General features: G+C 30.5%; 1 protein-coding gene across 1 annotated transcript; it reads left to right on the top strand.

Annotated features, from left to right (window-relative positions):
* Positions 1-12,081: 12,081 nt before the first annotated feature.
* LOC129904513 (E3 ubiquitin-protein ligase WAV3) lies at positions 12,082-15,315 on the top strand. Its single transcript, XM_055980078.1, has 2 exons — positions 12,082-12,875; positions 13,090-15,315. The coding sequence occupies exons 1-2, from the start codon at positions 12,513-12,515 to the stop codon at positions 14,977-14,979; spliced, it is 2,253 nt and encodes a 750-aa protein (XP_055836053.1). The 5' UTR covers positions 12,082-12,512; the 3' UTR covers positions 14,980-15,315.
* The last annotated feature ends 271 nt before the right edge of the window (positions 15,316-15,586 follow it).

The raw sequence follows: 15,586 nt of genomic DNA, 5'->3' as shown, positions 1-15,586 counted from the left end.
TTGACTAAGGAGGTGGGAAAAAACAATATTTAATATAAGTTCATGGACTTTGAAGCCAAAGTTTTGGACTCTTACTTATCTAGAAGTTACAAATTTGGTACTTACTACTTCTTGCATGGTGAAATCTTGACGTGGATGATGACTTTTGTTAAAATAAATTATTTAAAAAATCAAGAATATCGTTATCCTCGAGAACAGAAACAAAAGAAAGTTGGGTGAGAAGCACGTTATTTTTAAAGGATTTAGGCAATCTTTAGTTAAAAAGACAACAATAGTTAAATAATTACATAGTTAAAATTGCTTAATTACAAAGTGCCAAACTTTGATTAATAAAATGATTAGGTTAAGATTGTTAAGAATAATTTAATGAGTAGAAAATATTTTTACAATTTTAACACTCTTCCAAAGTCCAAAAGGTGCATTTCTGAAATCTGTCACTCACACATCTCCCTAAAATATCACATTCCAAAGAAAGATTTTTGCATCAGCAAACGGTGTGAAACTGTGAATTTATTTTTTTTCTCGTGATTTTCTGGAGTTTTCTTGGAATGTCCACACGAGATTGTCGTAAATTACTCTCTTTGTTCACTTTTTGTTGTTCACTAATGACGAATATAATAAAAGATGAATATATATTTATGGATAATTAAAAATAAATAGAGAGAACTTTATCCTTTTTAATGAATTTTTAAAAGATATATATTTTTATATTACCAATAACTTAAATTTAAAATATTAATTTTATGAGATTATTTATAACCATTTAAATATCAATAATTCATCATAAGCCATAAGTTTTTTTATAAAATCTTTTTTTAAAAAAATTCCATTGTTCCCCGTAAAATACTATAATAATATAAATTGAGACAGAAAAAATAAAAATAGTATAAAAAAAACTTTTAGCTATGAGATTAATAACTAAAATTCAGAACATTTGACTTAGAGCCCGTTTGGATTGACTTATAAGTTGTCTATAAGTTATTTTCAGCTTTTTTGAGAGTTTGGCTGGCCAATTTAAAGTCATTTTATACTTAAAACAAGCCCCAATAAATAATTGAGTTTGTTTGATGTACTTATTTTAAGCAACTTATAAATTGAAAATAACTTATAAGTCAATTTTTTTTTACCTAAAATAAGTCCATCCAAACGGACTCTTATTACTGCATGTTAAAATATATCAATAATCGCTATTAAAAAATTACTATATTTTCATTAAATTATATTCAGCAGCTATTTTATAAAAATTTTAATTGAATCAATGGAAAAAAAATAATAATATTTTCACATGAAAAAATGTAGAAAATGTTCCACTACTTCCGTATTCCAACCATGCATTCTCTTTTAGAAGTCATTTGATAGAGTGCATTAGCAAAACTAATGCATGCATTAATTAAATGTATTAGTAGTACTTTGTTTGGTTAACTTTTTCATGCATGTTATTCATAACTAAATATTCTATTGTGTATTGAGATGTGTATTACTAATACCATGGATTTCTAGGTATTAGTAATGCAAGGGATTTTAATGACATGATTAAAGACTCAATTACCCCTTAAAATTCTTTTTACATCTTTTTCATCATAATTGTTGAGGATATTTTTATAAATAAATATTTTTATGCAATGCATGCTATTTTTAATACACTAAGCCAAACAATTGCATAAGAAATATTATATCTATAATTAATGCAAGTATAATTAATACAAGTATTACTAATGCAAACATTACTAATACACTCTATTTAGTATTATTTTTATACATTCTACCAAACGACCCCTTAATGAATTGGTTTGATGAAAAATAAATTTAAAAAATTATGATTTATTACACAAATTATTACTTATTTGTGATTAAAAAAATCTCTATTTATAGTAGTAAATGTAAAATATCTTATTGTGAGTGTATATAATTAATTTTTTGAATGTTGATATGAATTAATAAGTATTTCGTAAAATCAGTTGAGATATGCAAAAATTGATCTGAATATTATATAATAAGTTAAATTTGAATTATTTTATGTTTTCCACTGTCAAGTCTTGTAAAATACTGGTGTTTTGGGGAAGGTACAATCCCACAAGACAGTTGCAGAGAAGCTGCGTGTCTACGTTACTTGTCGGGGATGGTTAGAGATTGTACTTTAATTATTACTTAAACGTTAAAAAGTGATTAAGAAATGTCACTTGTAATTTTAGGTATGTTTATTGACTTTGGAGTTTGCATAGCACAATCACACAATTTTCTTCCATAATTTTTTCTCACCGGTTAATTTGCACTTAATTTCATTATTATTCGTTACTTTCTCTGCTTTAATTATTGTATTATGTATTATTGTTACTATTTTCATTGATCTAATTATGTTCAACACGATTGTCTATCTCCCTTAATATACTTAAATTTAATTATATTTTACTTGAGTTAAGAATCTATCGGAGATAACATCTCTACTTTTACGGAATATCGATTAGGTACATACTTTCTTCGTTCCAAAAATAAGTGGTATTTTAGCATTTTCATTTATTTCAAAATAAGTGATGTTTCACATTATCAACAAGATATTAGTGATGTTTTTCCAATTTTAACGTTATTTAAATAAAGAAAATTGTACATAACAAAAGAACTACTAAAGATCGAGTTACACTTTTTTCAAGAGTAAGTTAATAAAAATATATTTTATTTTATTTCAAAAATGAGTAATTTCTCAAAAAAAGAGTGTCCAAGCTAAAAATATTACTTATTTTAGAACGAAAGAAGTATTACCTTCGGCAAATTCCATTTATGTGATTAAAGTGATTATGATATTGTTGTTGTTAGTTAATTTGCTATTTGGTAAATATTCTTTGCATTTTCCTTTTTGATAGATCCATTTGGAGTGTTTAGAAATTCCGAGTCAAACAAATTATAAATTATTTAGTAGGTAACACGTAGAAATACGAGCTGACTTTTTGTGTAGAAGAGATTAAACTATTGATAATCGTATTAAACTAAACTTAAAATATTTCATAAAGTTCTTTGATAAATTAAATTAATCAAATGAACGTATTTAAATCAAATAGGATAAAGAAGTAAATTTCTCTGAGTAAATTTCACTTTGTTGTTGTTGTTAAGTAAATTTCTCTGAGTAAACTAATACTCCACTAAACAAAAATGGGCATCTTAACTTTCAAGGATTTTTTTTTTGTGTCATGACAAGCTTGTCCTTCCCTATTGCTTAATTAATTAAACTATTAAAGCAATACTTGATTTGTCTTTAAATTATTAAAGCCACAAGCCTTTTGTCGACCTGGATAAATACTACTCACAAGTCACAACTATAAATTAATTCACTATATAAATTTCATTTCTATAGTTTAGTCTAATGGTTAACAAAGTGCTTATAGTGAAACATGAGATCTCACGTTCAGATTTTTAGATGATTTCTTATCATCTATTTTAATTTTAATGGGCAAAATTATTTATATCTATTAACAAACACAAGCTAATTCGAACATCATGATTATAAAAAATAAATAAAATAAATTTCGTCGTAATTGGTGATGGAAAACTCAATGAGTTGCTTAAATATTGTCATGACCCAAATCCGGGTGTGATGGCCCTCATCTCAACCCACCGAGACAAGTCAGCTTAATACCCAAAGAAAAGTAGATGCGGAAGAAAACAAAATAAATCAAAATTTAACTTAATCAAAAACACATAAAACAAACTCAAATTCTCCCAAAATTGATTGTCATGTGTACAAGCCGCTAATACATTACCGAAGTACGAAAGAAAATACAGTCATAGTGTCTTTGTCTCTAGAATAGGACTAAAACATATTAAAGGAATAAGAGGTATCCGCTAAATGGATGTAACAGCCACTTCAACACTCGAAATGATAGCATCAGATGTGGTAGAAATTGCGAGGAGATCAAGCAGGTCCGGGCTCACAACCTACACAAGTGTAGAAGCAAAGGGGTGAGTACCAAACAATACGGTACTCAGCAAGTGGATAACTAAAACAAAGCAAAGATCGATAGATACAAGTACTCCTGTCATCCCAACCGAACCTCCTCAACTACAACCTGCACAAAACCAGCCCAACTCTACACTCTACACAATAACAACAATACAGTCCACGAATATTCATCGTTAGTCTTATCAAGTGAATCATATCAAGTCAACTTCAACATATATAGAGCAATAAGTGGTAAACACGAATTCACAAATATCAACAAAATGTGATGCAATGCAATGCAATGAGATGATGCATGTTTGTCCTATCGGTACACATCCTCTAAATTACAGTCTAGAATTCATGGGGACATTTCTATTCATGTTACCTGCCACGGAGCATGTGGCTCGTCCCCTCAATATTCATATCCTGCCACGGAGCGTGTGATGTGATCCCTTTGTTTTATAATACTTGCCACGGAACGTGTGGCCCGACCCCTTTGGTTCATATCATTTTCAGTCTCAGCATAGTATGTCAGAACCAATGCAATCAATTCGTGTTCATATGATTCACGATAATAACATGACAATAACAATAATTTTTTCTATCTCACATCAACATAATCATTTCACATGTCCAAAATAAATTCATAATCACATCATATCAATTCCACCAATACATGTCATTAGATCACCATTTTATATTCCTCATCTCCATTTTTAAGGCCAATCATACAGTCAATAACCCAGTCCAATTCTCATTACTCTCAAGTACACATAACACAGAAATACAAGCATCTACAAGCTTAAACTGAGGTTTAGAAATTCACTTGTCTCACTTAAATTGAATAATCACTTTAAAACTTAAGTATTCGTAACGCTTCCGAACGATCAAAATCTGTTCAAATACATAATCTTCATAAAAATATGAATCCAATGACACTCATATTGCTATATTTATTTTCGAATAAAAAATTGGGTCAAAAAGTCATCCCGAGTCATTGAAATCAAATCTGAAATTTTTCTTCCAATTATATTCACTCATGATAAAATAAACTCACATGTCAAATTTCAGCTAAAATGGATCGTTATTTGACCCCCAAATCAAGATTTTATGTGAAGAACCCTAGAGTCATATTTTCTTATTTCAGTGTTATTTCTCCACCAATATACCCTAAAAATATATTTATAATCACATGAAAATTTAATGGAAAGGATGAGAATAATTACTTTGACTCTTTGGAATGAAAATTTATATTTTTCTCTTCTCCTTTATTTTTCTTTTCTCCTTTCTTTTCTTTCTTTTTCCGTATTTTTTTAACCAGCCGCTATCTCGTTCTCTCATTTACATTTGATGGCTTAAAACCATCAGATTTTATATATATATGTTTTTTTTTCCTTTTTTTTTTTTTAATTTCCTTTTTTTTATTAATATAAAAATCATGCAACTCATTCCACAAGTCATAAATTATTTATAAAAATTAAGGTTTAAATAGAAAAACCAACAAAAGTTACAAAATAAACGTTACAAATATTGAGCCACAGAATCCCACAAATTATTTAAAGAAATTGAGGTGCTATTTCTTCAAGACAGAAAATAAATTAAACCATGCACGTTCCAATCTCATAACACGTCTGGAGTAGTTGCATTATTGCAAATAAACATAGCAGCATTTTTTTCACCATTAAACTATTTATAATAATACAGTAAGGTGAAATTAACAATCGATTTTATTAAAAAATCGTAAAAAAATATATTCAAGTTGTTTTTACTGAAAATTAAGTTCACAATTTATACAATAAAATACATCATTTGAAATATTTTGAAACACTAAAGGCGAAAGAAAGAAAGAAAGAGAGAGAGATAATATGTGAAATATATGATAGTAAAGCCGAATTCATAATTTAATTTTTTGAATTTTAACCCTCTAACTATAAAATTCTATATTTAAAATTTAAATATATTAAATAATTTTTTAAACTAAATAAAAAAAATTATTTAATTCTGTCATAATTATTACCTTAACAGTACATCTACCCTTTAAAAGACAAATTAATATTATGTAAAATGTGATTGGGAAATGTCTATAATTTAAAGATGGTGGGAAAGGTTTAACTTATTTTTAAAGAAAATTTAAAGGGAGAAAATTATCTTCACCAAAATTTAGATACTTTACTTCTTTTTGTCCTTTTATTTCTAAACAATTAAACCTCAAGCTAAAACACAAAATTTAAGAATTTCATACATTACAAAATACTCCCGTGGATACATTTTTCTTTTTAATCAATTTAAATAAAATATATATGATATTTTTTTATTTGTCAAATATTTAATGATATTATCAACATTTTATTCCTGTCGGACCACACTTATTTGGCAAAAGTCCACAAAATTATATCTTTGTCTCTTCTATATAAAATTCATTTATTTTAATGATAGGTCAAGAACATGGCAAAGTCTTGTTATATTATTTAAATTTGATACTTAATTAAACTACATTACATAAATTGATACTGAGAAAATATAATTTTTGAGTTGATAAAAAAAAAATCATTAAAAAATCTACTAGGGGCTACAAGTGAAACAATACAGTCTGAAAAGAACTGACACTTTATTTCATAGACAATATTTACATAGTTACATTAGATAGCTGTGGTTCTAATACTAGACCTATATAGTAAATGCTATGAGTAATAAATATTTTAATAGACTAATTAATGACTCAAAGATCAAGAACTTTCACACAAATGACCATACTACTTCCCTACAATAGCCTATCTTAGCTGTAAATTTTGCCTTTTAGTACATAAAAAACATTTATAATTGCTTTTTAATACTTGCAGTAACAGAAGTTCCTATAAATCTACTTCACCTACCTAAATCATAGCAAGATGCCAGTGTTGATTGGGATAATCATGCAATATTTATATATTTTTCTTTTTGGTAGGTTTCAATAATTTTGACATGATAGGTAACAATTGCAATATGATTTTCAATTTCATGGCTTGTTTGTAACTTCTTTTTATTTAGTAATAAATACTTTATATACTATTCTTAGTTACATTGAGTAATTTATTTTCAAAATGAACTATTTTATATTACAGTATATTGTATGAAATGATTTTTTTTCCACTCTGTCTAAAAAAAACCTATATTAAAGCCCGACTAAATTTGAATTCGCATCGGACAGTCCTGCATAGAGGGGTAAAACGCTTCCTAACAAAGGCGACTTCAAACACAAGAAAACTTGACTCGAGACATATTGATTAAGGATAAAGAAACATTTATCACTCTCCCACAATCCTTGTTGATATATTGTATGAAATGTTGACAATTCATATTAGAGCAACTAAAGAGATAAATCTGGATTAAAATATGAGAAAAGGGAATAATATTTCGGGTTTATGTACCTAAGACAAAAGATAGTATGTCAAAATATTTTGCAAAAGTGTTTTGCAAGAATAAAATTAGTAATATCCCTTTGTTATAAAAAATGCGAATAATTTCACGTAGATTATTATTGAAATGCCATTAAAAACTATTAAAAGTTCATTGAAAACCTTTTCTACAAGTTACTTTCTGATGAGCTTCATTGAAAAATCACATTTTTAAAGTAATACCAGAGTTATACAATATCAAATGTCGGGATCCTTTTTATAAATATATATTATTAAATTTAATCGAAACTTTGGGGGGAAATCAGATGTTTTCTAATAGTCTGAAGCCTTTTCATTTTACACAAGCACAACCCCTAATATTTGCAAATTTATTTATCAATATACATATATTCACCATATTTCAAATTGATAAACGAAGAACTTCTTTTTACAAAAAAAAAAAAACTTTTTTATTTTAAAAAAATTTAAAAATCCATCAAAGGACAGGTGCCTGCTAATTGACGAAATGAATATTAGAAGCTGAGATCATTATTATTCCAAAAGAACTCGAGCTACATGATGATTGATTGAATAGTGTCCAATCCATACAAAAGGTACTACAAATTTAATTACTTTTTATTTATTTAATTTATATTTGAGATTCATTGTACTTTAAATCAATTTTGTGACATCACAATATATCATTTAAGGATAAATATCTTAATAAAATTCATCCAAAATCACTGGTGATTATTTGAGTTAACAAGATTTCACTCCCATCAAATGAATAAGCAATTTCCACCTACTTTCCATTTTTAACAAACATATGTTATTTCTTGTAATGACCCGTTTGGTCATTTTAAGAATGAGTCATCTCTCTTTTATAAAATACTTTCTCCGCAAATTTAATTAGAAATTTGGACTTTTTGGTAACTTCGATTAATTAGTAGAGGAATAATTTTAGAGAATTAATTTAATTAGTGGGCTAAATTATTAATTTATTTAAGATCCTATACAACTTTACCTATATATTAAATTAAGTTAAGAAGAATTTATTAATTTAGGTCATAACATAATTAGAAGCCGGCACTTGACATTGGACGATTTGACGACAACACTTGGACAATAATTTTTTTTTTTTTGCATCAGGTAAAAAGCTAGTCCCACTTACGTATTGTGCTAGTGAATAGATGTAGGGTTAAATTTCATTATCATATTTATTTTAGTGGTGAAAGAAAAGGAACAATAGAATCTTTATTAGTATTATAGTAATAAGTTAAGAGGGAATTCGGCAATTTCATATGAGGTAATGGTGGTATTTTTTTTAGACAAAGTATGAGTGGCAATTAATGGCAATTAGTCAATGAATAGGTAAAGATTAGTAGTTATAGGGTAATGATTACAATGATAGAATGGATGGTTACTAATGCTTTCTGGAGTTTAAGTTACGAATTTTTGTAACTTTATCATATCTTTAAATCATTCTCTTATGCTATTGGTACTCGTGTAAAAAAAATTGGTATATGTATTTAATATATTGAGTATATTCTACTAGATCTATTCAAATTTTTAATAAAGTTGATTGAAAAAATACGGACCTCTCTACAGAGAATTAGAATTTCTGATTCAGATAAACTAGGAACTAAGACTCGCATCTTTGACACATGAAGATGGAATACTATATTAGATTTATGATGTTTGGAGGAATGAGACTTAACCCTAGGCTTGATAATTAGAATTTGATTATAGATTTGAGTGAGTTTTTGGGTCTAGGCTAGACATATAGTAATATGGGTATTATTAGTCTCAAAATCTTATTGTGGTTATTTATTTGATTAGATTATACTTATTTGGAGTCCCAACGAAAAGGGAAGGCTCAAGTACCAGAGTAATTGCTTGATTAATTAAGGCAAGTGAATTTCTAAACCTCAGTTTAAGCTTGTAGATACTTGTATTTCCGTGTTATGTGTACTAGGGAGTAATGAGAATTATACTGGATTATTGACTATATGATTAGCCAAAAAAATGGAGATGAGGGGTGTAATATGATGATCTAATGACATGTATTGGTGGAATTGATATGTTGTGATTGTGAATTTATTTTGGACATGTGAAATGATTATGTTGATGTGAGAGAGGAAAAATTATTGTTGTTGTCATATTATTATCGTGAATTATATGAACATGAATTGATTGCATTGGTTCTAACATATTGTGTTGAGATTGAAAATGATATGAAACAAAAGGGGTCGGGCCACACGCTCCGTGGCGGGATATATATATTGAGGGGACGGGCCACACGCTCTGTGGCAGGTTACATGGACAGAAATGTCCCCCATGGGTTCCGGACTGTGATTCAGTTGATGTATACCGATAGGACAGGCATGCATCATTTCATTGCACTGCATTGCACCTTTCTGATATTTGTGAATTTGTGTTTACCTCCATATTACTCTGTGTGTGCTGAACTTGACTTGGTATGATTCATTGACGAGACTGTTGATGAGTATTTGTGGACTGTATTACTGTTGTTATTGTACAAGCGTAGAGTTGGGTTGATTTTATGCAGGTTGTAGTTAAAGAGGTTCGGTTGGGAGGACAGGAGTACTTGTATCTATTAAGTTTTGCTTAGTTTTAGTTATCCACTTGCTGAGTATCGTGTTGTTTGGTACTCACTCGTTGCTTCCACACTTATGTAGGTTGTGAACCCGGACCTGCTTGATCTTCTAGCATTTTCTACTACATCCGAGACAATCATTCCGAGTGTTGAGGTAGCTGTTACATCCATCTAGCGGACACCTCTTACTCTTTTAATATGTTTTAGTCTTATTCTAGAGACAAGGACATTGTGACTGTATTTTCTTTCATATTTTGGTAATGTATTAGTGGCTTGTACACATGACACCAATCTTGGGGGAGTTTAAGTTTGTTTTACTTATTTGGGTTAAATGAAATTTGGAATTATTTCTTTTTCTTCCGCATTTATTTTTCATTGGATATTAGGTTGACTTGTCTCGGTGGGTTGAGATGAGTACCATCACACCTGAATTTGGGTCGTGAAGATTGATGTTTTTGCCTAATATGAATTTGTTTCTACACTTAAAAAAAGACTATTAAATGGAATTAAGAAATTTATTTGGTAAACTTTGATCAACAAAATCCTATCCATTAGATTCTAATTGTTGTTTAGAATATCTACAAATAAGTAAAGAGATCATAGGAGGAGTATGATCCAAGTAAAGCATAGCTTAAAACAATAAAAATTAAGAAGGCATTAATAATAAGGAAACTATACTATTTAAAATCGCTCAACACTTGTTTCTCATCATAATTTTGATACATTCAAAAACTCCTTGTCATCAAAAAATCATCTCGTATTTTTTTTTTAAGTAACAAAGTTTCAACATAAAATATGTGAAATCCACCTATACAAATTTTTCGAAAAAAGAATATTTACCCCATAATAGATAACTATTACTAAAATTACTCTCAAAGTTAGATCTTTGTTAGGATCAAGAAAAAAACGAAACTATTTCTTAACGATAAACAGTAAAATATTAGACCAAAATTTAGGGGCAAAGACCTTATTATTAAGATATTTCAAGATATAAGGTAACATAATTCAAATGCCTCTGTATTATCATTTGGAGATTATTTTTTTTCTTTTCAAATCTTGTAATTTTAAATTAAAATATTTATGGTATATCAAATTCCTTGTGAATTTTGTGGTGCTAAAGCCAAAACATGATGAGAGATGAGATTGAAATAAATACTAGATATAAAAAATATACACTTTTTAAAATAAATTATTTTAAAAAAAATAAGAAACGTAAATTTAAACAAATAGAGTATCCAAAAAATATTTCTGTGTTACATCAATTATAGCTCATAAATCCTGTCATGAATGTGAAATAAAAAACTGCATGTGCTTAATCATATCGACCTCTTAATCATGATGAAATTAAAATAAATTATGCTCCTGGCCATAAATTTTGAAAATGAAACTCTAAAATTTAAGGTTTTGAAATTATAATTTTTGGTACTTGAAGATATTTTTGGATGCATTTTTATTTGAGAAAAATGTGAAGTTTTGTAACTGGAAGTCTTAGCTATTTGAAGATAAATTTTAGAATTCGATCAAATTCCATGGTCAAATATATACTTTAAGAACTTTTCTAAAATACAATTAAATTTTATGGTGAAACATATATTTTAAGAAAATTATAAATTCGATAAGATTTCATAGTCAAATAGATATTTTAAGAAAACTTAAAATTCAAATAAATTTCATAGTCAAACAAATATTTTAAGAAAATTTTAAAATCCAATCTAATTTCATGATTTAACTGATATTTTAAGATAAATTTTAAATTTTGATCCAAAATCTCTTTTGAAATGCTAGCTAAGTCCCTTGGGAAGAAACCGTTGACCTAAAGATCCAAAAAAATATTCTCGCCGTTTAAATTTATGTGGCATTCTTTGACTAAATATGATAATTTAAGAAATAATGAAAATTTTTGTTATATTTACCAAATTGTTCTTTATATTCACTTCAGCTCTTATTTTTAATTGACTTTTTTTTTTACAATAAAATGTTAAATAGGACCTAATAAGTAATAAGCATAAATTGAAGATGATGTGAATCTTTTTTGGAAATGAGAAGAGTGTTATGTAAATTGGAAAAGTAGTAATAATAATAAAATGTTTAGAGCCAGACATCCAATTCTATTTACACCAATTTCTTTTCTTTTATGTATATTGGTATTATTATTATCATGTCTAGATGCCAAAAACCAACCAAGCACCAGGTAAATTTTTCCTAAAAAATAATTTACCATATGTCCATATCCCTAGGAATATACTTGTATATATTTGTGTGTATATATTGAATAAACAAGACTATCAAAACTCCCCCATATGATACATGACACAGAGTGCAATAGAAATAAGAAACAGATCTCAAGCACTTTATAGATGCAGCTATCTTTTTGGTTCTAATAGGAGCAAAAAATTAAATTCAGAGAAGAAGAAAAGGCTCTGACTATAAGTCTGAGCTGAGATTTCTGTATCTTCAATTCCATCTCTATCCTTTGCCTCTTCTTTTTCTAAATCGTTACCCTTTTGTCTTCTCTGTCAACCTCTTCAGATCCATAAAAGTTTCTTGAATCTTGAATTTTGGAAACATTGTTTGTTTGTTTTTTGGAGAAATGGGGACAGGATGGAGGAGAGCTTTTTGCACAACAATCCCAAGAGATAGAGAACCCCACTTTGTGGATAAGCATGCACAAGATTCACAAGAAGTTAACAATGGAGGACAACAAATCCCAAGTCCAAGAAGTTGTGCAAAGCTTGGTTTTTTATCTAGTAGCAATCCTTCTACTCCTCGTTTGCGTTGCAAAACCAATAATAAAGCATCTTCCAATGACATTAATAGCCTTATTAGTCCAAAACTCCATTGCAAAACTACCCCAAAATCCAATACCAAAAGCCCGAAAACTTTTCTTGGTTCCAATCCTTCTTCTCCAAGATCCCCCTTTTCCATCCTTAAGAACACCCTCCGTCTCTCCAAAGTAAGAAAATCTAACTTTTATGCATATTTATAGAATTTCTCTGTTATGTTTTTTTTTGTTTTGAGACACATTCGCTTACGGTATAGTTATTATCTCGAAAAGTCCCATTTTTATTTTTAAAAAATGAAATAAAGAAGCAAGGAGACTTTGAATCAATCTTTTGTTCTCAACTCTTAATTAAAAATCTAATCTTTTGTGTTTTTATTGTTTGCAGCATAGCTGTGGAGTTTGTACACAGAGTGTAAAATCAGGACAAGGAATGGCTATATACACAGCAGAATGTTCACATACTTTCCATTTTCCTTGCATTGCTTCTCATGTTAAAAAACAGAGCAATTTGGTTTGCCCTGTTTGTAATTCCACATGGAAAGATGTACCCCTTTTAGCCATTCACAGACTTCAACAACAGCAAGATCAAAAAACACAAAAAGCAGAAGAAGAATCATATCCCAATACCCCAATCAAAAAACAAGAAAAGTCACTCCCTAATGTGAAAACTTATTACAAACCAGAGCAGTGTGATTACAAAGGTTATAATGATGATGAGCCTCTTTTTACTCCAACTGCCGGAGCTAAATTTGTTCCAATACCGGAAGCAAATGAGGAACAGGGAGAGGACGAAGAAGTTGAAGAATTCCGTGGTTTTTTTGTCAATCCCATCTCGAGTGACGAAGCATTTGCCAACCAGAGAGATAACAGAAGTGTTGAAGTGAGCTTAATGCCTGAAGCTGCCATCGTTTCTGTCGGGAGAACTCATGAGACATATGCTGTTGTTCTAAAGGTTAAAGCTCCACCACCTCCGCCGTCACCTCCGGCGGGGAATTCGAATTCCGGGTCGGGTCATTTTCTTGACCCGGCACGGCGAGCCCCGATTGACTTGGTTACTGTATTGGATGTAAGCGGCAGTATGAGCGGAGCAAAGATTCAAATGTTGAAACGAGCCATGAGATTGGTTATTTCGTCTCTCGGCTCTGTTGATCGGCTTTCAATTGTGGCTTTCTCTGCTACACCAAAAAGATTACTACCTCTGAGAAGAATGACTCCACAAGGCCAACGCTCGGCTCGGCGCATTATTGATCGGCTTGTTTGTAGCCAAGGGACTTGTGTAGGTGAAGCTTTGAGAAAAGCAGCTAAGGTGCTCGAAGATAGGCGTGAGAGAAATCCAGTCGGTAGCATTATGCTTTTATCCGACGGTCAAGATGAGAAGATCCAGGGAAGTAATACTCATAATCGACGATCGGAATCCACCCATGTGTCTTCCACCCGGTTTGGTCATATAGAAATTCCGGTTCATTCCTCCGGGTTCGGGAAAAAAGCCGGCTTCAGCCATGAGCCGGCTGAGGAAGACGCATTCTCGAAATGCGTTGGTGGTTTATTGAGTGTGGTGGTTCAAGATCTGAAAATCCAGCTGGATTTCTCCTCCGGTTCAGACCCAGCTGAGATCGCAGCGGTTTATTCGTACAATGGTCGGCCAGCTGTACTCGGCTCGAGTTGTGTTCGGCTCGGCGATCTTTACGCCGAGGAAGAAAGGGAATTACTGTTAGAAGTAAAAATCCCAACAATGACTAATGGGTCACACCATGTGTTATCCGTTAGATGTTGTTACAAGGACCCCGCAACACAAGAAGCAATTTACGGAAGGGAACATTCTTTGTTGGTTCCGAGGCCTCAAGCCGTTCGATCTTCCATTCCGAAGATTGAACGACTGAGGAATCTCTTTATAACTACGAGGGCTATCGCTGAGTCTAGGAGATTAATCGAGCATAACGAGCTATCTAGCGCTATGCACTTGTTGTCATCGGCTCGAGCATTGTTGATACAATCTGGGTCGGCTTTTGTAGACGAGTATGTTAGAGGCTTAGAAGCCGAGCTGACGGAAGTGCAATGGAGGAAACAATATCAACAGCAGATAGAGCAGCAAAAATTGATCCAACGTCAGAGAATGAACGAGAGGGAAATGAATTTGTTCTTAGATGAAAATGGTGAGCCACTAACCCCTACATCTGCTTGGAGAGCAGCTGAGAAGCTAGCTAAAGTGGCTATGATGAAGAAGTCGATGAATAGGGTCAGCGATTTGCACGGCTTCGAAAATGCTAGATTTTAAATAAAAGAAATTTCTCTTTTTATATTTTGTAATAATATGGTTAGGTTTTAAAGGAAGGCAACGACTGGGGAAGCGGCCCAATGGGCCATGCATATAACAGTGACTGTTGATCCGGACGGTCCGGTCCTTTCTGCAGAGTGTGAATCTTTTGAGTAGAGGCCCACTTAGGATTGATTGATTTACTGGGCCATAGCTTTTGTCTAGTATTCTAGTTTTTTTAAAAAAAAAATTATTATTATTGGACTGAAACTTTAAAGAGATTTGCTTTTTGCCTTTTGTATTGAACAACGTTAGAGGACAATGTAAATGCAATTCTCAATTGGAATATATAATTTTCATGCATCTTTCTTTATTTTTTATAATAATATTGTTTTCCTTCTTGCTTGAAGAATATTTTTGGTAGGATTACCAATACCTTTGTTAATGCATTTTCTGTGTTACCACTTGAAAACAATCGAATTAGGGACCCAAGAACTTAAAGAGATGCTTATGTTTATCATATCATGGCTTCCTAGGATGCTAACATAGAGGCTACTAGTCTATTATGTTTATCATATCATGGCTTCCTAGGATGCTAACATAGAGGCTACTAGTCTATTATTGCCGC

Source organism: Solanum dulcamara, chromosome 9 (genome assembly GCF_947179165.1).
Source record: "Solanum dulcamara chromosome 9, daSolDulc1.2, whole genome shotgun sequence".
Lineage (NCBI taxonomy): Eukaryota > Viridiplantae > Streptophyta > Magnoliopsida > Solanales > Solanaceae > Solanum > Solanum dulcamara.
Note: the sequence above shows the minus strand (reverse complement) of the source record. Positions and strands in the feature narration are given on the sequence as shown.